The sequence below is a fragment of the Diabrotica virgifera genome, chromosome 6 (genome assembly GCF_917563875.1).
Source record: "Diabrotica virgifera virgifera chromosome 6, PGI_DIABVI_V3a".
In the NCBI taxonomy this organism is placed as follows: Eukaryota; Metazoa; Arthropoda; class Insecta; order Coleoptera; family Chrysomelidae; genus Diabrotica; species Diabrotica virgifera.
In genome coordinates, this window is record NC_065448.1 from 35,605,237 (window position 1) to 35,629,241 (window position 24,005).

Here is a 24,005-nt window from a genome sequence, read left to right on the forward strand (position 1 = left end):
TTACTAAGCAACAACATTTTTGTTTAATTTAATAATATTTTGTATTTTGACAACGCCATCCGATTTAGACGTCGAAACGTTAATAAAATCAATGTTTTAGTTAAATTGAGGCTTAGTTCTCATTTAGAATAGTTGATTACAAAAATTCCACAAGGATAATAGCTTCAGAACAAGTTAATTATTATTGTGAAAGCTTTAGGTCTTCCTTTTATTTTAATCTTGGACGGTAATACTATTTCATTTATAACTAAAAAAATATATATTAATTTATAGCCTCTTATCTTTTTCGTACTGTTTTAAAATGTTCTTAAACCCGTTAAAAGAACTAAATAATTGTCCACACTCCATAGTTAATTTAAAAACAAACACTAAACAAATAAAAAATAAGAAATCACTGACACTCTAACTTTTTTTATTTGCGTACACGTTAGCGTATACCTAGACACAACCTTATATTTAGGTATATTCTTCTTCTCCTTCTTTAGTTTATTGGCCTCCACCTACTTGGGTATTTGGCCAGCTCATCGTCGTGGAATAAGTCAAAAATATTTATATTCTAATGACATTTATTGTATGTCATTGTAATAATGTATACCAGTTTGTTAAAATTGGAGTTTTATACTGTTTTTGAAGGAAAGGAACGAAGGTTTACTATTGAAAATAAAACCATTTTGTAAAAGAAAAATTTTCTATGAATAGTTCAAACGATCAAAAACACTTGTAACGTCACATAAATGTATTTTCTACTGACGTTTATAACGTCTAATTTAAAATTCTGTTTACTTTATTGGAAAAATGTAAATGTACAACCCAGTGACGTCACGACTGTTTGGACCACCTGTTTTAATTTGAATTTTTAATCGTCTTTAGGGGCCAAACGAAAGACAAACAAAACTTTTTTATCTTTGATACATGTTTTAAATTATGTTCTGTTGTGATTTATAACATTTTTTTCGAATTTAAAAATTTATGCAAGTTCCCTATTGTTCCAAATAAATCGTATTTACATTTATTACAATTTTTTTTAACAATTTTTGTCGTGTGGTCGATATTTTCCGAGTTAATTGTACTTACAGTAGACGCCTCTTAATGACTCTCAGTTTGCTAGCACCCACTATAAATTTGAATTACTCCTCTTGGTTTAAAAACAGACCATAGAGTAGCAGTACATAATCAATGACAATATCACAGATAAGACAATATGCTCAATATCAAAGGAACAAAAAACAAATAAATCAATCATAGATTAAGGATCTTTGTCTCTGGGGAAGGGAATTTCACTGAACTGGCATAAGAATAAGGCGTGATATTTAAATATGTTGGTGTTACCGGTATACAGGAAAAGATATTACCGAGAATCACATGATTTTATCTATTCTCCTGTGATGAGCTATGACGAGACGAGTGACAATAGTTATGACAAAATCCTAATACATGGGAAATCACACAGGGTAAACATGTAAATTTCACTCCATGACCAAATGATGCGACAAATCATGTAGTGTAAAGTCCAGTTAATAAAATCGTTAGGAATTTTTTTTATAAACTCTTTCAAGCTGGTAGTCATTTGAAACTCTCTTCTTGAATTCAAGGTTATTTGACATACTCCTTCCTGTTTATATTCTAAGGCTTTTTCAAATAACTTGTTTTACTAAACTGCCTAAAGTTGTTCTCCAGCGTGAACTTTCGTATGTTCACGCAAAGAATTTTTATGAGTGAACAGCTTGAAACAAATTTCACACTTGTAAGGTTTTTCTCCAGTGGGTACTCTCAAATGTCCTTTCAAATGACCTGCTTGACTAAACTGCTTAAAACAGATTTCCCACTTGTGAGGATTTTCTCGAGTGTGCACTCTCAAATGTCTTTTCAAATCACCTGCTACACTAAACTGCTTAAAACAAATTTCACACTTGTAAGGTTTTTCTTCAGTGTGTGATCTCAATGTGTTTTTAAATTACTTTGCTGCGAAAACCGCTGAAAACAAATTTCACACTTGTAAGGCTTTTCTCCAGTGTGCATTAGCAAATGATTTTTCAAATGGTGTGCTACACGAAACTGTTTAAAACAAATTTCACACTTGTGAGGTTTTTCTCCAGTGTATAATCGCATATGTCGTTTCAAACTAGATACTGTAGTATATAAGCTTAAAACAAATTTCACACTTGTAACATTCTTGGCCAGTCTGAACTTTATTATTTTAAAAGACTAAGTTTTCACTCTAATGGCATATAACATATCCCACCAGAATGAAAACAAATTTTTTATTATTTTAGCTTAATCTTTTTCCCTCACTGCATCTACATATATAGTTTTCTTTATGATATGAAGGTTTAGTTAATTGTTCCATAATTTGCATTTTGTTCTCCTCTTGGAGGAAACCTAAAATACAAAATAACTATAATGTAAAAATTTTACTGAAAGTCATGAATTATGCAGAAACAAGATGTTTTACAAAGAAAGAGAAGAAAACAGATTCCGTAAAGCATATAAAGAAAATAAAAGAAAACAGATATTTCAGTCATAAAAGTGCCGACTCATCCTGATGAAAGTAAACTTGGATATGGGGGTTTAAGGGCCATGTTCCTATATGAGGCCGAATGTCACAACTATCTATCAACCTATGGACCAGGGTGTTTTAGAGACGCTGAAAAGAAACTATCGGAGAATCCTTCTATCAACCATGATACAAGAAATAAACTATGACCGAAACTTTTTTTTTGTTTTATGGCATAGACTTGGGTCAATTGGCCAGTCACATTTTTTTCTCATTCATATATAGAGAAGGCAATGAGGTCCTTGAGTTCCATAGCAAACTCTTCCACAGCTCTCTAATCAGTTCAAAAGCTAAAGCTGGCCGCTATGGACTATCCAAGTTGCTCACCACATTTTTCCATTATACTCTTCTCTTTTCACATGTACATTTATATATCAAATTATCAGGATTAATAAGTTTAGAGTTTAATTTTAGTTAATGACCGAGAGTTAAACCCTACATTGAAAACCATCAATTTGAAAGACATTTCATACTGAATTCAATCGTTTATTTTAGAAACCCGTTAACTGACATTTATACAGGGTATCCAGTAACTCTACCGACAAACGAAGACAGGAGATTCCTCAGGTAATTTAAGACAATTTAACCCAATTCACCTAGTCCGAAAATGCTTCCTAAGGGAGCTAGAGCTCTTTGAAGATGGCGTCATTTAATTAGTTTTTCCTAAATAACTCCAGAACGCTTTTATTTAGAAAAATGAAAATTGGTACACATATTAATCTTCCAGAGATAAATCGATTACATTTATTGTGAATTTCTAGTACCGGTCATAGGCGTCCGTTTTGGGTAGGGTAACGGTTATTTTATCGCATAACTTTTATGTCTTTTACTTTTAAGCATTTTTGACACTGGATTATTAAATTGTGAGGTATTCTAGTACTAAAAGGTACTCTTGCTTTAAGTCGGTAGGACACACAGTTTTCTAGAAAAATCAATTTGAAAATTTTTCGTTTTTTGAATTTCCAAAAAAAAATAAAAAAAAAACCATTTAGAAAAACAAAAACTTGTACGTTTATTTATATTCCAGAGATGAATCGATTTCATTAATTGCGAATTTCTTGTACCGGTCATATGCGTCCGTTTTGGGTAAGTCAACGGTTATTTTATTGCATAACTTTTTATCTTTAATTTTTAAGAATTTTGACTTTAGATTATTAAATTATGAGGTATTCTAGTACTAAAAGTTACTCCTGCTTTAAGTTCGCAAAAAAGACCTTTTTTTTTGAAAATTTTTTTTTTCAAATACAGAAAACGAAAAATTTTCAAATCGATTTTTCTAGAAAAGATGTGTCCTACCGACTTAAATAAAGGGTATCTTTTAGTACTAGAATACCCCACAATTTAATAATCCAGTATCAAAAATGCTTAAAAGTTAAAGACAAAAAAGTTGTGCGATAAAATAACCGTTGCCCTACCCAAAACGGACGCCTATGACCGGTATCAGAAATTCACAATGGATGAAATCGATTTATCTCTGGAAGATAAATATGCGGACCAATTTTTGTTTTTCTAAATAGAAGCGTTCTGGAGTTATTTAACAAAAATAATTATAAGACGCCATCTTCAAAGAGCTCTAGCTCCCTTAGGAAGCATTTTCGGACTAGATGAATTGGGTTAAAATGTCGTAAAATTATATGAGGAATCTCCTGTCTTCGTTTGTCGGTAGAGTTTCTGGACACCCTGTATATCATTGCACTTGACGGGTTGCATATTTACATATGCTCCTATACTACGGCACCATAGTGCTGAAATCGGTTAGCCTTTGATATACACTATTACGCTACAAACACTCAGTGATTTAGGCACCTATTAAATTATAAGACATCTACTAAAATATGGTGCCTACGTTTTTATTGCCATTAATATTATTGTTAAGTATTGTATATTTCAATTTATTGCTTGAAAAACAGAAATAGAAATGTCGAAACTGCAATAAATCGAGCATAGTATCCTTATAAATGTGTTTTTTGACCCTAACCCAAGATACAAGTAAAACAAAATTTATAAAAAAACGCCAATGAATAAAAAACAAATAAATATTTTTTTATTTCTATTTATTTATAAGTACAGATATATACATAATTACTCGTATACAGTGCGTCTACAGAGTAACGCATAAATTCATTTTTCTACGAGCGTGCAAAAATGTCTACTTTTCCGCATGCGTTTTAGTTTGGAAAGTTTTACTTTTCCGCAATGAATTTAGATATTATTTACTAATTTATTTCAAATGTATCTTATTGTGTTCATGTTTTAATGAAATTAACGCGACAATTCGATGAAATAAAATTATTTTAACATAATATTCGAAAGCTAAATCAGTAGACAATAACAGTGGTTTTCAATCGTCGTCATGGAAACCAGGATCGTCATCATGCTAACCAATTTGAAAGTTTGGTTTTGACAACCTTGTCAACGAATTAATTTGCGTATGTATTTTCATATTAATTCAATTAATTGATTACGATTTGGTCATTTTTTAAACGCTCGTAGAAAAAATATTTTCAAAATGGGTATTTTCCTAACAAGTGCGGAAAGTCTCTTCTCCGCAACCGACTGCTTGCCGAACTCCGCTTCGCGTCGTTCGGCAAACTGCAATCGCGTGCGGAAAAGTGAATTTCCGCACTTGTTAGGAAAATAACTATATTAGCTAAATAAACAACATTATTAGAAATTACCGAAACAGGTCGATTTTTAATTTTAATTTATGATTTTATAGTAATATCTCTTTTCAGTAATATAAACACTAAAATAATTACAGTGGAACCCCGATAAGTAGGCCTCCGATAACCGGGAAGTCCGGCAATTCGGAGATCCAAAAGTTTTTTTGATCCAAAATTGAGTGATTTGAAATGGAATCGCCCTATTACAATAGACCTAAACTTGTGTTTCATTTATCTCCCTATTATCCGCCATTCCATCGGTCAGTTTATGGCGGATAACCGAGACTTTACTGTACCCCTTCCTGTTTATTTCATGTTCTAAGGCGTTTTCAAATAACTTGTTTAACTAAACTGTCTAAAGTTTTTGACCAGCGTGAACTTTCGTATGTTGCTGCAAAGAATTTTTATGAGTGAACTGCTTGAAACAAATTTCACAGTTGTAAGGTCTTTCTCCAGTGTGCACTCTCAAATGTGTTTTCAAATTACCCGCTGCACTAAATTGTTTAAAACAAATTTCACACTCGTAACCTTTTTCTCCAGTGTGCACTCTCAAATGTGTTTTCAAATGATGTGCTCGACTAAACTGCTGAAAACAGATTTCACACTTGTGAGGTTTTTCTCCTGTGTGCACTCTCAAATGTTTTTTCAAATCACCTGCTTGAATAAAGTGCTTAAAACAAATTTCACACTTGTGAGGTTTTTCTCCAGTGTGTACTCTCAAATGTACTTTCAAATGTCCTGCTTGACTGAACTGCCGAAGACAAATTTCACACTTGTGAGGTTTTTCTCCAGTGTGTACCCTCAAATGTATTTTTAAACTACCTGCTTGACTAAATTGCTTTAAACAGATTTCACACTTGTAAGATTTTTCACCAGTGTGCACTCTCAAATGTGTTTTCAAATGATCTGCTACACTAAACTGCTTAAAACAGATTTCACACTTGTGAGGTTTTTCTCCAGTGTGCCTTCTCAAATGTGTTGTCAAATGATGTGTTCGATTAAACTGCTGAAAACAGATTTCACACTTGTGAGGTTTTTCTCCAGTGTGTACTCTCAAATGTCCTTTCAAATGACCTGCTTGACTAAACTGCTTAAAACAGATTTCACACTTGTGAGGTTTTTCCCCAGTGTGCACTCTCAAATGTCGTTTCAAAAGAACTTCTTGACTAAACTGCTTAAAACAAATTTCACAGTTGTAACATTCTTGGCCAGTCTGAACTTTTTTATTTTTACTTAATCTTTTTCCTTCACTGCATCTGCTTACATAGTTTCCTTTATGATATAAAGGTTTAGTTAATGGTTCCATAATTTGCATTTGGTTCTCCTCTTGGAGGAAACCTAAAATACAAAATTACCATAATGTAAAAATTTTACCGGAAGTCACGGATTAATGCAGAAACAAGTGGATTTACAAAGAAAAAAAAACGATTTCTGTAAAGCAGTTGTATATTGACCTATACTCTGACAATTTTTTGGAAAGATTGATTCACTGCTAAGAACTAATTCTAAAACTTAGGCAAGTAAATGTAGGTACGTGAAATACAGCGATTTTTCTATAAAAATAAAATACTTTGCTCTGCTAGTTGCATATGACCAGGTTCAATAAGCTGCAAAATACAAGTATGTACACAATCTATACTGCTAAGAGTTTTCCCCGTCACTCACTCTAATTCGTCGTATTTGCAAGTGCAAGCGTTGTTACAGGCATTTGATTGGTTCTCTAGGAAGATCGGAAGCCAGAAAGAAGGTGAAAAAAGTAATGACTTATAAAGCATAAATAAATATAATTAAATAGCACATAAGCAAAACGCTCGGACAGGTCGATTTTTAAAACAATCGTAGTATATTCTAGCATCAATGATTCGAACTTTACGTGAACCCTCTTCAGATGACAGGCATAACTTTGATTTTTTAAATGAGAAAGTGCATCATGTGACACCTCATTTAAAAGCTTTTGAGATACTGATTACAAAAATGTAAAATACTTAAATCTTTCTTGAGAGCGTAAGCGCAAAATTTCGGTCGCATAAGTATTTTTGAAAAATTTAAACGCAGAATGAAAGACTGCATTATTACCGAAGGCTGAAAGTCCCTTACAATAAACAAAAAGTTTCTTTTGAATTATGTATATATTTTAAGTTAAAAATCACTCTCAATTGTCTATTTTTTTCACCCCTGTAACTTATTAAAATAATCATTAAAGAAGTTCTCACACCCTCGGTAATACCGTAATCTTTCATTTTGCGTTTAAATTTTTCAAAAATACTTATTAGTTTTCTCAGGATCCACAAAAAATGAATGCATTTAAAAATAATTCGCATATTCGAAATTTTGCGCTTCGCGCTCAAGAAATATTTAAGTATTTATATTTTCCTGTTTTTGTTTCACTTTTGAATGGCAAAAATAAAAGCTATTTTTTTTTCTTTAAATGTTTCATTATTTATTCTTGGGAGCGCCACCAATGTTTTAATGAAGAATCACTGGATACAACAACAAAATTGCATATAAAAATCCATATTATAGTCGCACTTAAATTTGGGTGATAGAAGGGTATTCAAAAGCTATCATGTCAGTCATATATGACCGACATGGCCTCACCGTAAAAATTTCTGTCGGTCATATCTGTCTGACATGGCCTCCAAGAGTTGAACAACTTTTTTGGTAAGGCGCCCCATAAAACTTTTTGAGAAAGGCGTGCGACAGGCAATGTGTTAATAATAATACGCCGGCAACAACTAAGTATAACTAATAAGAAAAATATCAGATATCAGACGGCTTTAGGCTCGCAGCCCAGGCAACCAAGTGACGTCATATAACATCGAGGAAACGTCAGTTTTGGTTGAATATATATGTACACGTGTTTGAAAATTACGTCATATAGACGTCTTTTGTAGGTGATTTTAAATACGTAAGATTAATGACGTCAAAATACGTTTAAAAAACGTTTTCATTTTAGACAGTTTAAGTCTGACGTCACAAAATTGGGAGGAGCTTGTTTGTCTTGTTTGTATTACTCCAAACAATTTCGTTAAATAATGTTCATAAGAAATTTCTCATTTATTGTTTGCGTGGTTTGTGTCTTGTGTGATAAAATAAGACTTTGCATTTAGATATTTAGTTGAAGAAACGTGTTAATTAAGAGATTTGTATTCGTTTTTGCTCAGTGAGTTAGTTTAATGTATTCTTCTTGGCAATTATTTGAGGTTATGTTTATTTTCTGTTAATGAACTAATTATGTGTTATCGAGTTTTAAATTAATGTTTAGCCTTCTAAGATTGTTTCAGCAGTCTACAAGATTTAGCTATAAGATGGCAAAGAAAAATGACGCCCATGTACTACTGTATACAGGTATTCCAAAATGAGTTGTTCATGATTCTTTTTGATTTAATGGACAGCGTTAAATTAAGACATTAATGCCTGGTTGCACCAACAGATCTTAAGCTCCAGCTTAGCTAAGCTCTACTTATAGAGCCTCCTTGAGTATCACTTACGTTGCACCATAATTTTAGATTCTTACCTTATATCAATTATATCGATGGTTAAGAGCGCATATATAGTATGTCCAAATATCTTAATTGTTGAGGAGAACGTTTTGAAGTTTTCGCGTTACTTTTTGTTTGATACTGCTGATATACCGATATATCATAATGTTTGGGTAATAAGTTCGGGTATCATTATTAGCTTAATGTAGATATTTTTTAAAATATTATGTATTATTGGGTTAAAAAATATATATTTTTTTAAATGTGTATGGACATACAAGATAAGGGTTGTTACTGTTCGAATTCAAAACATGGCGCCTCAGAAGAACGGTCGTGTTTACGACTCGGAAGTTAAGTGTTGTAAAAAGTGTTATAAAGTTGCACAAAGTGGTCTATTATGTGCGAATTGTGGAACGTTATCCCATAGTGGCTGCCTGAAGCAACTAAAATCGATCAAATATATCGATGATGAGACAGTTATATGCTGTGAGGAGAGTGTGAGGTTAAGTGATCCACCAAACAAAACCTTGGATAGTGAGGCTGACGATGAGGATCCGAGAGAAACTGAAATAAGGTACTTAAAGAAAATTATTAATCAGAATGAAACAATAATATCAAATCAACAAATTACGATAAATTTATTGAAGGAACAACTAGATTTATTTAAATATATGCAAATAGCTGATCAGTCGCCATCTACAAAACAAAATACGAATTCAATCAACCATTCAAACAGAGACCCAAATTTTGAACGACCGAAACAGTCTAGCAGTAAAATATATCCAAAAAACGAAAACACTACACCCGCAAAAAATGTTGCTGTAAATGAAAGTCTAGTTGTTGATAAAGAAAGGAGTTCCCCAACAAAAACTCTATTTAAAAATAGTACCAATAAAAATAAACAAGTTGTTTCCTTAATCGAAAATAATAAACAATTATCAGCTGATATTTTAAGAATACAAACGGAGGCAAAATGTTCAGATATCATTAATTTAACAAACGATGAGAATTTGATAAATACTGAGAGTAAAAATTCGGTTCCAGTTCCAAATAATAATGGGCAAGAATGGAAAACTGTTAGGTATAAAAGAAGGAATGGACCTATTGTTATTGGCAATAATGAAAACTCTGAAATCAGTGGTGTCCCAAAATTTAGTCATCTTCATGTTACTAGGGTAAACCAGCATACAACGGCAGATAATCTTAAGAAGATGTTAGAAAAACACTTTCCAGAAGTGATATGTACGTCCTTAACGGCTAAGCATCCCAACATATATTCATCCTTTAAAGTCTCAATTTTTGAACAACATTTTGGTTTAGCGATGGACCCAAAACTATGGCCCGTAGGCTCTTATGTAAGCAGGTTTTTTATGAAGCGTCCAACACATACTCAAATAAAATGAAGGATGAAGAAACGACCGTTAACCCTCCATCAAATTTTCAAAATAACCTAATTCAACAAGGCACGGTAAGCATGTTTCATGTCAATTTACAGTGTATATCAAATAAAGTCGATATGATCAATGCTTTTCTTGCGGATAAAAAGTTCTATGACGTCATATGTTTTTCAGAGCACTGGCAAACTGAAGAAAATCTAAAATTAATTAACATCTCCGGCTTTTCACTAGCTAACTTTTTCTGTAGGGTTGAAAAGAAGCAAGGTGGCGTTGCAATTTATGTAAAAGAAAATCTTATGTATTCTTCTCTTAATCTAAATGAATATAACGTAGAGCAAACTTCAGAGTTTTGTGCAATTTATATACCTTCAATGAGAACCAATATTTTAACTGTATACAGATCAGGTAATGGTGACTGTGACTTGTTCTTGGTGAATTTTGAGAATGTTATAGCATTCTTACTTAACAAAGCAGACAAACTGATTATACTTGGGGATTTTAATATAAATTTTAAAATTAAATCTGACTCTTCTTATGATATTCAAAATCTGTTAATGTCTTTTGGTCTAGAAATAACGATAAACGATTATACTAGAATCACATCTCAATCCAGTAGTTGCATCGATAACATTATGACTAACTTTTCTGAAAATATCTACAGGGTGGGCGTATTTGAACCTTGTTTCTCTGACCATCGAGCACAATTTATATCTATTGATTCTGATCTTAAAGTTGTTGACACTAATCAATCACTTCAACGGTCTATTACTTCTTCTGGTTTGCAGAAGCTTAAATATGCACTAGCTAGTACAAAGATGGACTTTTTCTATGACACCAATAACGATCCCGATGTCTTGATGTTCTTTTTAACTGAAACTTATAACAACTTAATATTAAAGTTTTTTCCATTAAAAAAAGTACGACAAACTGCTAAAATAACACCCGTGCAATGGTTTAATGACGAATTAAGGTCTTACAGATCTAATCTTTCTCTCATTAAACACATTGCAGATGTCACTAAGGATCCCGATATTTTCAAACTATATAAACAACAAAAATATGAATATAATCGGCAGTTACAAAATGCTAAAAAGTCGGCTTACTCTGGTTTTATTACTAACTCCAATAATAAACCTAGAGACTGCTGGAAAATATTAAACTTCGAAAGAGGCAATACAAGATCCAGTTCGGTACAACCAGATCTATCTCCAGACGAAATAAATCAATTTTTTATTACAATCGCAGAGAATATAATTACATCCCTTCCCACTATTAATAACGATATCCTCTTCAGTTACAGAAACTATCCTTCCCCGAGTAAGTCCTTTTGTTTCCGACCCGTTGTGGAAGATGAGATCTCTCAAATAATTAAATCTCTTAATAATTCCAATTGTAAGGACGTTCACGAAATTAATAGCAAAATTTTAAAAGAAACTTACCAAATAGTTTTAACACCTTTCACTCATCTTATTAACTTAATTTTATCAACTGGAGTATTTCCAGAAGCACTAAAGTACTCAAAGGTACTACCTATCTATAAAAAAGGTGATTCCTCGAAAGCTGACAATTACAGACCCATAAGCATTGTTTCTACATTCGGGAAAGTGATTGAAAAGGTGATCAAACAACAATTATATTCTTATTTTGAGTCTAAAAGTTATTTTAGCAACTCGCAATATGGATTCAGAAGTGCTCGTTCTACTACAAACGCGGTATATAATATTGTGAGCGAGGTGATTGAGGGGCTTGAACGTGGCAATCGCATAGCAATTTCTCTCTGCGATTTGTCGAAGGCTTTTGACTGCGTTTCACATGACATTTTGCTCCACAAATTAAACTATTATGGAATCAGAGGTATCCCTCTTAAGCTTATCTCTTCGTACCTATGTGGTAGACACCAGGCTGTAGTGTCTAAAGGTTATCTCTCCGATTTTCGACCCGTAAAACATGGAGTCCCACAAGGTTCGGTCTTGGGACCTCTTTTATTCATTATATATGTCAACGATTTGCCTCATTTCATATCTCCGTACAAATCAGTACAATTTGCGGATGATACGACATACATAATATCAGGTAATAAAAATGAGGATTTAAAAATGGCTTACGAGGAAGTCTCTGATAAATCTAGCACATGGTTTGCTGCGAACAAACTAAAACTCAATACTGAAAAAACGCAGGACTTGATTATATCTGCAAGTGGTTTACATGGCGATCCAGATGACAAAGACACTGCTAAACTATTAGGAATAACCATAGACAATCGATTGAACTGGTCGGCTCATATTTCACAAGTAAAGGCGAAGCTGTCTAGTTCATTGTTTCTTATTCGTCAACTAGCAAGGGTTGTCAACTTTGAGACATTGAAGGTGACATATTTTTCTTTATTTCACTCACACCTAAGCTATGGATTAATCTTATGGGGCAATTCAACAAATGCTCTTCAAATTTTCAGGATGCAAAAGAAAGCTATCCGGATTTTAGCAGGGGTTAGTTATCTGGAACATTGCCGACCTCTCTTCATCAAATTAAAAATTATGCCGCTACCTACTCTGTTGATATATCAAGTTCTGACTGAAATTCACAGAAAAAGGTCCCATTTAACAAAGCAGTCTGATGTTCACGTTCACAATACGCGATACTCTCACTATTTACGAACAAATCGCTCTAGATTGCGTCTTTCAGATAAAAATTGTCTTAATTATAACTACTACAATATTTTACCAAAAGATATTAAACAGCTAAGCTGTAACAGTTTCAAAAAAGTAATAAAAAGGTATCTGTTGAAACATTGCTTTTATTGCTCGGAAGAATATATGACTCATTGCAGAACATCTACTGAAATGCTTACCGTGACACAAAATATTTTTTGTTAATCTATATTCTTGTTTGTGATACATATTTATAAGTTGTGTTTTATATTTCTGTTTTATATACCTTGTGATTTTATATACCTTGTAATTTTTATATTCCTTATTTTGACTTTGTAATTTTGACTTGCTACAAACAATTTTTTTTTGTAAAGTAGTTAAATAAATCTATCTATCTACTGCATGTCCGGACAAACAATATTTACAGCCATGATAAGTTTGATCGCGTGAGCACTAGTATTGTATGTCCCAAAACATACTATGTTTGTGCACTTCCAATCGGACATAAAATATCTGTGCAAGTCGGTTTTTAGTAGAAATGGGAAATACTATATTTTGGCAAGGCGGTTTAACACATTTACAATCATTCTGGACTTACAGTAATTATGCAGAACATTCATATGACCCTACTGAATATTCTTATATTATCTTAAAATCAGCAAAAAGTGGACATACTATATCTGCGCTCTTAACCATCGATATCTATTATTATATTATGGTATTCTTATTGTAATATATTATAATTATATTATATTAATTCTTATGATATTCTCGACTTAAGAACACCCCGAAGTATGAGCGGGAACACAAGGTGTATTAATACTCATACGCTTATGAACTGCACCTAGCGGGTCATAAGTGCCTTCACATTTTACTCTTCTTCAACTGGTCTTGAGTAAAACGTCTTTAATCTTTCCTATCAGCCTCCCTTGGCTAACTCTTGTTTCTTCCGACCCCGAATGGCTATTAGGTTTACGAGGGCAGACGGGTCACTATATTTCCTTCTACTACTTTCTCTAAAACTTACCAACCCGCATGGCAGGCGTGGTGTTTTATTTTTGCCATACCCCCTCAAATAATGTCAAGATTTAAAAAATTACCCCAGGTGAGTAGGATGAATCCAGAATCTCACACTGATTTATCAGTCTGTCCCACGAATTCGGATTCTGGGGGGGGGGGGACAAAACCTTGACTCAGAGACTACTTAAGATGAATGTCGCAACGTACGATGCTCGAACGCTACTATCGGATGCCAAGATCACTGAAAAGATCAGGTGGGACGTAATTGGGCTCTGCGAGGTAAGAAGACATGGTGAACACCTACAGACACTAAAAGCTGGCCATATATTCTATCACGTTGGTGAAGAGAACAAATCAGTGGGAGGTGTAGGTTTCCTCATAAATAAACGGCTTTACAGTAGAATCGTTACAATACATGGTATATCCACTAGAGTAATATACACCATTATAAAGCTAAACGACAGATACAACATCAAAATAATACAGGCTTATGCACCAACCACAGACCACAGCGAAGAGGAAATAGACATTTTCTATGACGAAGTAACGAAAGCCCTGAAAGAAAATCACACCCATTTTACAATCCTATGTGGTGATATGAATGCAAAAATTGACATGAAATCCGATCCGTCAGAATTTGCACTTGAAAACTTCGGCAGTGATGGAAGAAATGAACGCGGACAAACATTATTAAACTATCTCCTTCAGAACAAATTATATGAAATGAATAGCTTCTTTTACAAACAACATCATAGAAGGTGGACATGGAGAAGCCCGGATGGGAAAACGCAAAATGAAATTGACTATATAATTACAGACAAAAAATTTATGGTTAAAGATGCCACTGTCCGAAACAGCTTCACAACAGGAAGTGATCACAGAATGGTTCGCGCTAGAATAGAAATTAACATCGACAAAGAGAGAACTAAACTAATAAGAAAGAAACAAATGAAAGCATGGTCACAACCAAAAAATGAAACAGAGTTTGCAGATCATATAACTGTACATCTACAAAACAGACCCCCTACAAATGATATAAATCAGCTAAATAAATTAATTACTAATACCGTAGCAGAAGCTCAAAGGAAATGTTGTACAGTCAACAAGAGAGAGGAGAGAATCACTGCTAACACCAAACTTAAAATGGAAGAAAGAAGATAAATGCTAAAACATAAGAATATAGAACAACAAAGCTTAAATAAAATAAACAAAGAGGTCTCTAAAGCTATTAGAAAGGACATAAGGGCATATAAAAATGAGAAAATCTCGCAGACAATCGAGCATAACAAGAGCATGAAGATATTAAGAAGGAAATTGACGAACAACAGAAAAGAAATTATCAGACTCAAGGGAAAAAATGGCAAACTAACATCCAATAGAGAGGAAATGCTAGAGATAGTGGAAGACTTCTATAAAACACTGTATACAAATAAACTTGACTTAAACCCTACAGAACATTCAGAACAAAAAATTATGAATCAAGGTTCAGAGGATATTCCCGAGATAACAACGGCTGAAATCTATCATGCTTTAAAGAAAATGAAAAATAACAAAGCACCAGGAGAGGATGGAGTAGTGGCAGACGCGCTAAAAATCGGAGGCGCTCTGCTCTCATCGGGGTATTCAAACACCTTTTCAATATATGCTTAGAAAACCAAGTCTTACCAGCTGATTGGAATAATTCTATAACGCTCCTCATACATAAGAAAGGAGATAAAACAGACCTCGAAAACTATAGGCCAATTAGTCTTCTAAACCACCTATAGAAATTGTTAGCTCAAATAATCACTGCCAGAATTGAGAACAAGCTAGAAACATGCCAACCTAGAGAACAGGCAGGTTTCCGCCCTGGGTATGGTACAAATGACCATCTAACTTGCCTAAAGGTCCTAATCGAAGAAACTGTGGAGTACAACCGGCCGCTAGTTCTAGTATTTGTTGACTACAAAAAAGCCTTTGACACTATCGAAATGGTAGCCATCTTAAGAGCTTTGAGAGATTGTAGAATCGACTACCGATATTCCCACATTATTCAACATATATATGCAAATGCCACAACAGCAATAAACCTATATACTCTATACCCAAATTCAAAAAATAAAACTAAAAAGGGGAGTTAGACAAGGAGACAACATGTCACCAAAACTATTCAATGCCGTAATGCAGCATGCATTCCAGATGTTAGAATGGGAAAACAGAGGTTTGAATGTCGATGGCGAAAGGCTGAACCACCTACGATTTGCAGATGATATAGTTTTAATAACCGACGACTTAAAGGAAGCCCACGAAATGCTGCAAGAACTACGAGTTTCTCAAAAAGTAGGGTTGGAAATAAACTTTGGGAAAACTAAAATGATGACCAATTTAGTACCTGGCGGACCACTGGCACTAGAAAACTGCCATATCGAAACAGTTCACAAATACATCTATCTGGCCACGACATACAAATATGTAAGTAGAGACAACCAAACATGCGAATTATCTCGAAGAACAGCTTTAGGATGGGCAGCGTATGGCAAACTAAGAGACGTGTTCAAGGAAAACATCCCAATAAAGCTAAAAAGAAAAGCATTTAACCAGTGCGTACTTCCGGTGCTTACTTATGGAGCTGAAACACTGACATTGACTAAAACATCAATAAGAAAATTACAAGTAGCACAACGAAAAATGGAAAGATCCATGCTTGGCCTAACTTTGAGAGACAGAATACGAAATGATGAGTTACGGCGAAGAACTGGAGTGGAAGACATCATAAAGCGCATTACGAAGTTGAAGTGGAAATGGTCAGGACACGTCGCAAGACAGAGAGACAACAGATGGACAAGGAAGATCTTAGAGTGGCGGCCAAGGGCGGACAAACAAAGTCGTGGAAGACCACCTACCAGATGGACCGACGATATTAAGAGAATATCGACAAACTGGATTGCAGCTGCCCAGGACAGAGAAGGGTGGAGACATCTTGAGGAGGCCTATGTCCGACAGTGGACAAATTTGGTTGTGTGATGATGATGAAGCTTAAGATCTGTTGGTGCAACCGGGCATAAGTATGTTGGATAATTTGTTAGTAACTATTTATTAGTATATATGTTGTTTCAGTTTTGACACAGTAAGTAGGTATACAGTGGAACCTCGATAACTCGGATTAATCGGGACCGCGGTCGATCCGGGTTATCGAAAATCCGGGTTAGCCGGAGAATATGGTAAAAATTAATAAAATACGGTATACTTACAGATAAACTCCGTTATAATTGAAACAACATGAAATATATATGCACAGTACACCTGCATCTAAATTACTAAAAACACGCAAAGACAAACGTAAGCAAACGGAAGCGAACAATACAAGACTGTACTCCACACAATACAGTCACAATCGGAACGATATTATGTTATTTAAGAAAAGTGGAGACTAAGACCATTGTTTATAAAATAATTTTTTAAATAGTCTTTTAGTCTTTTTTAAACCGTGCTAAGACAGTTTGAAATGAATAAAAAAATACTACAGGTGCCTGTTGTTTCCGATAATCCGAGACAATGAACGTCACTTTGATGCCGTGTACCATGAGGCATTTTTACTATCCTATAGTTCAAATTACACAAATACACATCTCTCAAATATTATATTACATACATTTTTATTGTTGAAATGTTTGTCTGATGAAAATCGGTCCGGGTTAGCCGGACTTCCGGGTTATCGGGGGGCCGACTTATCGGGGTTCCACTGTACTTATATAAATAGTGAAAATTCTATAATGCGAGGGCTGGTACAATCATGCAGAATCAATGTTAGATTGCTTCTAATGCACAAGCGATCTTAAACAAATGGTAGTATATCTTCCGACACATGGGACGTAGACCTATAGGTTTCATGTTACCTATTTTTTATACTACCTATTTGGAAACATCTGAAAGAGGTCACTTTTTGAAAGTATTAAAGACGTGATTTTACCGACCTATAAAAGTCGTCACCTTTTTGACGTTTTAAAATCGTCACAATTATGACGTCAAATCGATGAGATAAATACACGTGGTTTTCAACGTCGGTAGGTACTACGTCATAGAAACACGTCAATTGGTCATTTTTATAACGTGTTATCTACATTATACTAAAACTTAGATATTTGTACAATATATAAAATCATAAATAATATTATTGATGACCCAGATCTCCTGGCAGCTGTTGGCCTGCGTGTTCCATCTATTAATTCCAGAAATAGCCAACTACTTAACATTGAGTTTCATAGAACCAATTATGGCATTAACTCGCCTATTTGTCGAATGAGCAAATTAACAAATGAAATGTTACAAAAGTGTGATTTGGATTTATTTAATGATGGTTTTAATAAATTTAGTGGTAAAATAAAAAAGTTTCTATCAAATTAATGTTAAAATTATTATGGTAAAATGTGTCTTATTTATTAAATATTTATCTGATTTCAAATTTGTTACCTCCAAACTTTTTGTTATATATATATATATATATATATATATATATATATATATATATATATATATATATATATATATATATATATATATATATATATATATATATATATATATATATATATGATTCAGTGTTTTTATAATTATTGAAAAAAAAATCTAGTCACAACGACATCTTGTTATTGTTATAGTAATCTTTTAATATATTTTGACTTGTATGTATATTCTAATGATTTAACTTTGTAAGACTATATAGGTTATACTTATAACTATCCTTTGTACTTTTATAATTATTGTTGTTTTATACCTACTTACTCTGTAAATGCTATATGCGTAAATAAAATTTTGACTTTTTGACTTTTGATTATAAAAACGTCTTTTGGTTGCCTGGGAGGTGGCTCTTATAAAGAGATAGTCGAGGGGTATATCAAATTTAGTATATACGGAATTAAAATTCAAACTAAAAATAAATAATAAATTAAAAATAAATAATATGGAAACTAAACTAAAACTAAGAAGACTATAAAAACACTAAAGTAAGAATAAAATAAACTAAATAAATAATAAATGAAAAATATGATACAATAGCATTGATTAATTAAAAACTACTAGAGTAGTAGTATCATACATAATCAATGACAATATCACAGATAAGACAATAGGCTCAATATCAAAACAACAAAAACAAATAAATGAATCATAGATTAAGGATGTTGTCTCTGGGGAAGGGAATTTCACTGAACTGGCATAAGAATAAGGTCCGGTGCAAATTGAACCTAAGCGAGACACAACCTGCGCCGGCGGGACGGGTGACCCGTGCAGTTATTTTCCCAGCGCACCGCATATTGATCACAACATGATCACAACCCAACCCAACCGTTGGCTGTCGCTGTAACGAATAGAGACGGGCAAAATCAGTGCGGACATGTAACGGTTACTTTTGATACCGGCTCTCAGTGGTACCGAGTACAAATACTGATTACAAAATACTGATGTATCTGATCCTTGTACTGAATTGAGTAGGCAACTTTAAATCGGTATTTCCATACTTGTAACTCGTTTTAAAAATATCTTACTGGTCCCTAGTAGTTGTGGCGGTATGACTTTCGAAAACATCGAATTTTATCATAAGCGGGTGCATAAAAAGATATCTTACACAGAGTATTTTATTTCTGCACATAATACTTACATATTTAAAAAAATCTCAGAGTTATTTCATAATCTCTCTGCTACTGATCGGTCATAAAAAATAACACTATCTGCATATTTCTTTTTTAATTTTAAGCATAAACAAAAATGTAATATGCCGACAAGTTGAATTTGAGGGTAATACGATATTTTTATCGATCACAGTTTTAAGTAACATGAATCATTTTTCACCATATTTTTCTAATAATGTGTGATTGTAAAGGCATAACTTTGATTATTAATTTCGGATCGCCGCTTATTTAGTCTACCAAAAGTTATCAAAATTTAATCACAAAGACAAAGCAGTTTTCACTCGGGCTTTTGACTATGCTAATATTTTTATTTTTCACAATAAATTGTACTTAGGTACCATCCGTATACATTTCAGATACGTCCATCTCGCGAACAAAAACAAGTAAAAATAAACATGTGGCAGTGAGTCACGCGTCCCACGACCCAAGAAAACTGTACGCCGGTGACAAACGTTCCCAAGTGAGACCTGCGAGCGCAAGCTATGATGGTAGGTTGTGTTCAATTTGTGGTCCCTCGATTATAAGCGTGCTTCACAAAACTCTCCACGCAGTTAGCCGGTGCAGGTTGTGTCTCGCTTAAACCTCGGTTTCCTCGAAAGCGGCACCGACAAACTGCGAGCGTAACACTGCGATGAATGACATCATAAAAACTGTACCACGCAAAATAATAGCGGTGGTTTCCAAGGATGCGTTGGAAGCCACCGCTTGCTGAGTTTGCACATTCCATTTCCGCAGTGAAGAACCTTGAATTTTTCACCGTAATCTGACGTAGTTCATCGCAGTGTTACGGTCGCAGTTTGTTGGTGCCGCTTTCGAGGAAACCCAGGCTTTAGGATCAATTTGCGCCGGGGCTAAAGCGTGATATTTAAATATGTTGGTGTTACCGGTATACAGGAAAAGATATTACCCACAATCACATGGTTTTATCTATTCCCCTGTGATAAGCTATTGACGAGACACATGAAAATGGTTATGACAAAATCATAATATACGACAAATCACACAGGGTAAACATGTAAATTTCACTCCATGGCCAAATGATATGACAAATCACATGATAAATCATGTAGTGTAAAGTTCACTTAATAAAATCGTTAGGAATAGGGAACTTGCACTAAAAAATTTTTTTGCATACAATTGTTAATTTATGTTTTAAAATGTTATATTCAAAATATTACGTCTTAACAATTAATAGTGTACGTACAACATCTAATCAAAGTTCCGCGCCTAAAATTTCCGTTTTAAACAACTTCAAAAGCGAGAGCTGGGATCTGACGTCACAGGCCACTCGTATCGTTTGCCCGTTCGGGGTGGGTTATTGCATTTAATGCAGTTTGTCCATAGATAAATAATATAGTTGAAATATCTTGTTTTACTCTGTGGCAAAAATGATTTTTTCTGTGACAGGCAAAATATTAACATTTTATCTCTGTTGACATGTATCAAAAAGTTCTTTTTTATGAAATTACTTTTGTCGTTTCTTGTGTTGAAGAACAAAGAAGAAACAAGTAACTTAAAAATAAACAAAACTTTTAGTAATAAAAGTAAGAGTAACTAAAAAGTATTGGTGCTACTATAGTATGCGGTCTACAGTCGGGTTTCTACTATAGCTTGCGGTCTACCGAGGGATGCGGTGTAAGTATAAGCTGAGATGATAAAGATATTAACTTGTAAAATTACAATAATGATTCCTCTTATTTATGCGTATTATTAACTTTGTAAAGAAGGATTTTGTTGACTATGTACACGTTCTATCCGTACGTCTGCTAATCACCATAATCTTTTCTCAGAAGGCTTTGAACACAATAATGAAAGGCTCCAGTAGGTACTAATAAACATTACAATAAAATATAATCTTTATTATAATGCAAATTACACCGTAATCTTTTCCAGGATATACGAAATCCTTCGATTAGAGGTAGTTAGATCAAACCCACGGGGTAAACCGTATACTATAATATAATGGTACCAAACTATTGTTATAAACGGTTTAAACATGCTTATTAATAACTCTTACTTATTTGCCTTGACACCTCGCATTTCTCCAATAGAATAGCTTTCACTACTTTTTATAAAAGTTGCCACGATGAAGACATCAACGGTAGGTAAGTTAGTCAGATTGACCTTTTGAAAAACCCTCGTCCGTCATATTATGCGTTTTAAACTCTTTACAAAGTAGCACTCAACTTTATCAATTTCAGTTTAAAACTAAGCTGATTGGGGAACTACTTAATAGAATATATAAGATGAACATAAATACTACCTAGGAATTTTCCATTAAAGACGATTAAAATGTAATATACCCGTGATACCTACCCTAATCGCGTTGTTTCCGACTGCTAGCCCGTGGCGTCAGACCAATAGAAGGACGTTCAAGAGCCTCCAAAGATATTTGAATTTTATAGCATTTTCAAAGCGTCGTAATTAGCGCACGGGTTAAAAATATTTGTTTTTTTCGCATGCAAGCGTTTTATGGTCATGTTACTTTATGTTTTTTAATATCATTTTAATATTTACAAATTTATGCAAGTTCCCTATTGCTTTTCTACCTTGTTTCAATGGTACGTAATTCAAGGCGGAAATCAAAATCTGACAGCTGGTCGCCATTTGCAAGCCCCTTCTTGGACTCAAGGTTATTTGGCATATACTCATTCCTGTTTATTTTATGTTCTAAGGTCTTTTCAAATAACTTGTTTTACTAAACTGCCTAAAGTTTTTGTCCAGAGTGAACTTTCGTATGTTGCCGCAAACATTGTTTATGAGTGAACTGCTTAAAACAAATTTCACACTTATAAGGTTTTTCTCCAGTGTGTACTCTCAAATGTGTTTTTAAAGTACTTGCTACAGTAAACTGCTTAAAACAGATTTCACACTTGTGAGGTTTTTCGCCAGTGTGCACTCTCAAATGTTTTTTCAAATCGCTTGTTTGAATAAATTGCTTTAAACAAATTTCACACTTGTAAGGATTTTCACCAGTGTGCACCATCAAATGTATTTTCAAAGAACCTATTCTAGTAAACTGCTTATAACAAATTTCACACTTGTAAGGTTTTTCTCCAATGTGCGATCTCGAATGTCTTTTTAAATTACTTTGCTGCGAAAACTGCTGAAAACAAATTTCACACTTGTAAGGTTTTCCTCCAATGTGCACTCTCAAATGTTTTTTCAAATCACCTGCTTGACTAAACAGTTTAAAGCAAACTTCACACTTGTAAGGCTTTTCACCAGTGTGCACCCTCAAATGTATTTTCAAAGAACCTGTTCTAATAAACTGCTTAAAACAAATGTCACACTTGTGAGGTTTTTCTTCAGTGTGCGTTCGTAAATGATTTTTCAAAGTTCCTATTTGAGAAAATTGCTTAAAACAAATTTCGCACCTGTAAGGTTTTTCACCAGTGTGCCTTTTTATATGATTTTTCAAATGGTCTGCTTCACTAAACTGCTTAAAACAGATTTCGCACTTATAAAGTTTTTCTCCAGTGTGCAATCGCATATGTCGTTTCAAATTAGATACTGTAGTAAACTGCTTAAAACAAATTTCACACTTGGAACATTCTTGGCCAGTCTGAACTTTATTATTTTTTCTTAATCTTTTTTCCTCACTGCATCTACTTATATAGTTTCCTTTATGATATGAAGGCTTAGTTAATGGTTCCATAATTTGCATTTGGTTCTCCTCTTGCAGGAAACCTAAAATACAAAATAACTATAATGTGAAAATGTTTTTGGAAGGAACAAATTAATGCAGAAACAAGGTGGTAGGGGAGTCCAAGCGGGGATTTTTGCAGTTACTCGAGCGCGTCAGGTTATCACATGGAGAGAAACCTTGTACCCTGTAAGTCGTGTAAGTGTACCTCTACCATATATTGGCTCTTAACCCTTAAACGCCAAACCTTATTTAGGTTCCATGTATGCCCAAGGGTGGGTAAAAAATGTTCACCTCGAAAATAGCTAATATATTTATTGAGAGTTGTTACAAATGTTAGAAATAGATTAAACTTAAGAATATTATGCTTATTTAACACAGCACTGTCTATAATATTAACATAAACGATGTTAAAACCTTCAACAAAATTAACAATGTACATCAAAATTAAAATACCAGTAAAAGTCAGTAATTCAGATCTGTCAATTTTCTCCACATCCTTACTTTCAGTTTCCACATTAGTGTGGCAGATAATTATGATTATGTAAATATACGTCAATAATTATGTGGATTATGTTCCTGCCAACAAGAAATTATATAGAAACCTTTAGTAACAAGTTTTGCCAAGGATAAACATTTTGTGCCCAGTGCCGGTTTAACCTAACTTCGAGCCCTTTGCGCTGGAGGTTTAGAGGCCCCATTCATTGCTATTCGTTGTCAGTTTTTTAACAAGAAAACACATGCATTAACTATTAAGGTTTATTGTAAAATCCATAAAATATTTTTTTAACAAGCAACAACTAGACATTTTTAAAATGTCTATAGGCCCCAGGTCGACTCAGCCTGAATAAAATGAGTACCTTGGGTAAAACCAGGGGTAATAATAGGCGGTTGAAACGTAGCATTGGCCCTGTTACCCTCCTTGTATA

General features: G+C 33.8%; 1 protein-coding gene across 1 annotated transcript in view; it reads right to left on the reverse strand.

Annotated features, from left to right (window-relative positions):
• Window positions 1-4,574: 4,574 nt before the first annotated feature.
• LOC114332304 (zinc finger protein 235-like) overlaps window positions 4,575-24,005 on the reverse strand; it is a 30,589-nt gene continuing 11,158 nt past the window's right edge. Inside the window, exon 2 of the mRNA XM_028282083.2 lies at window positions 4,575-6,555. Within this exon, the coding sequence (XP_028137884.2) occupies window positions 5,573-6,555 (983 nt within the window). The 3' untranslated portion in view covers window positions 4,575-5,572. The remainder of the gene's footprint in view (window positions 6,556-24,005) is intronic.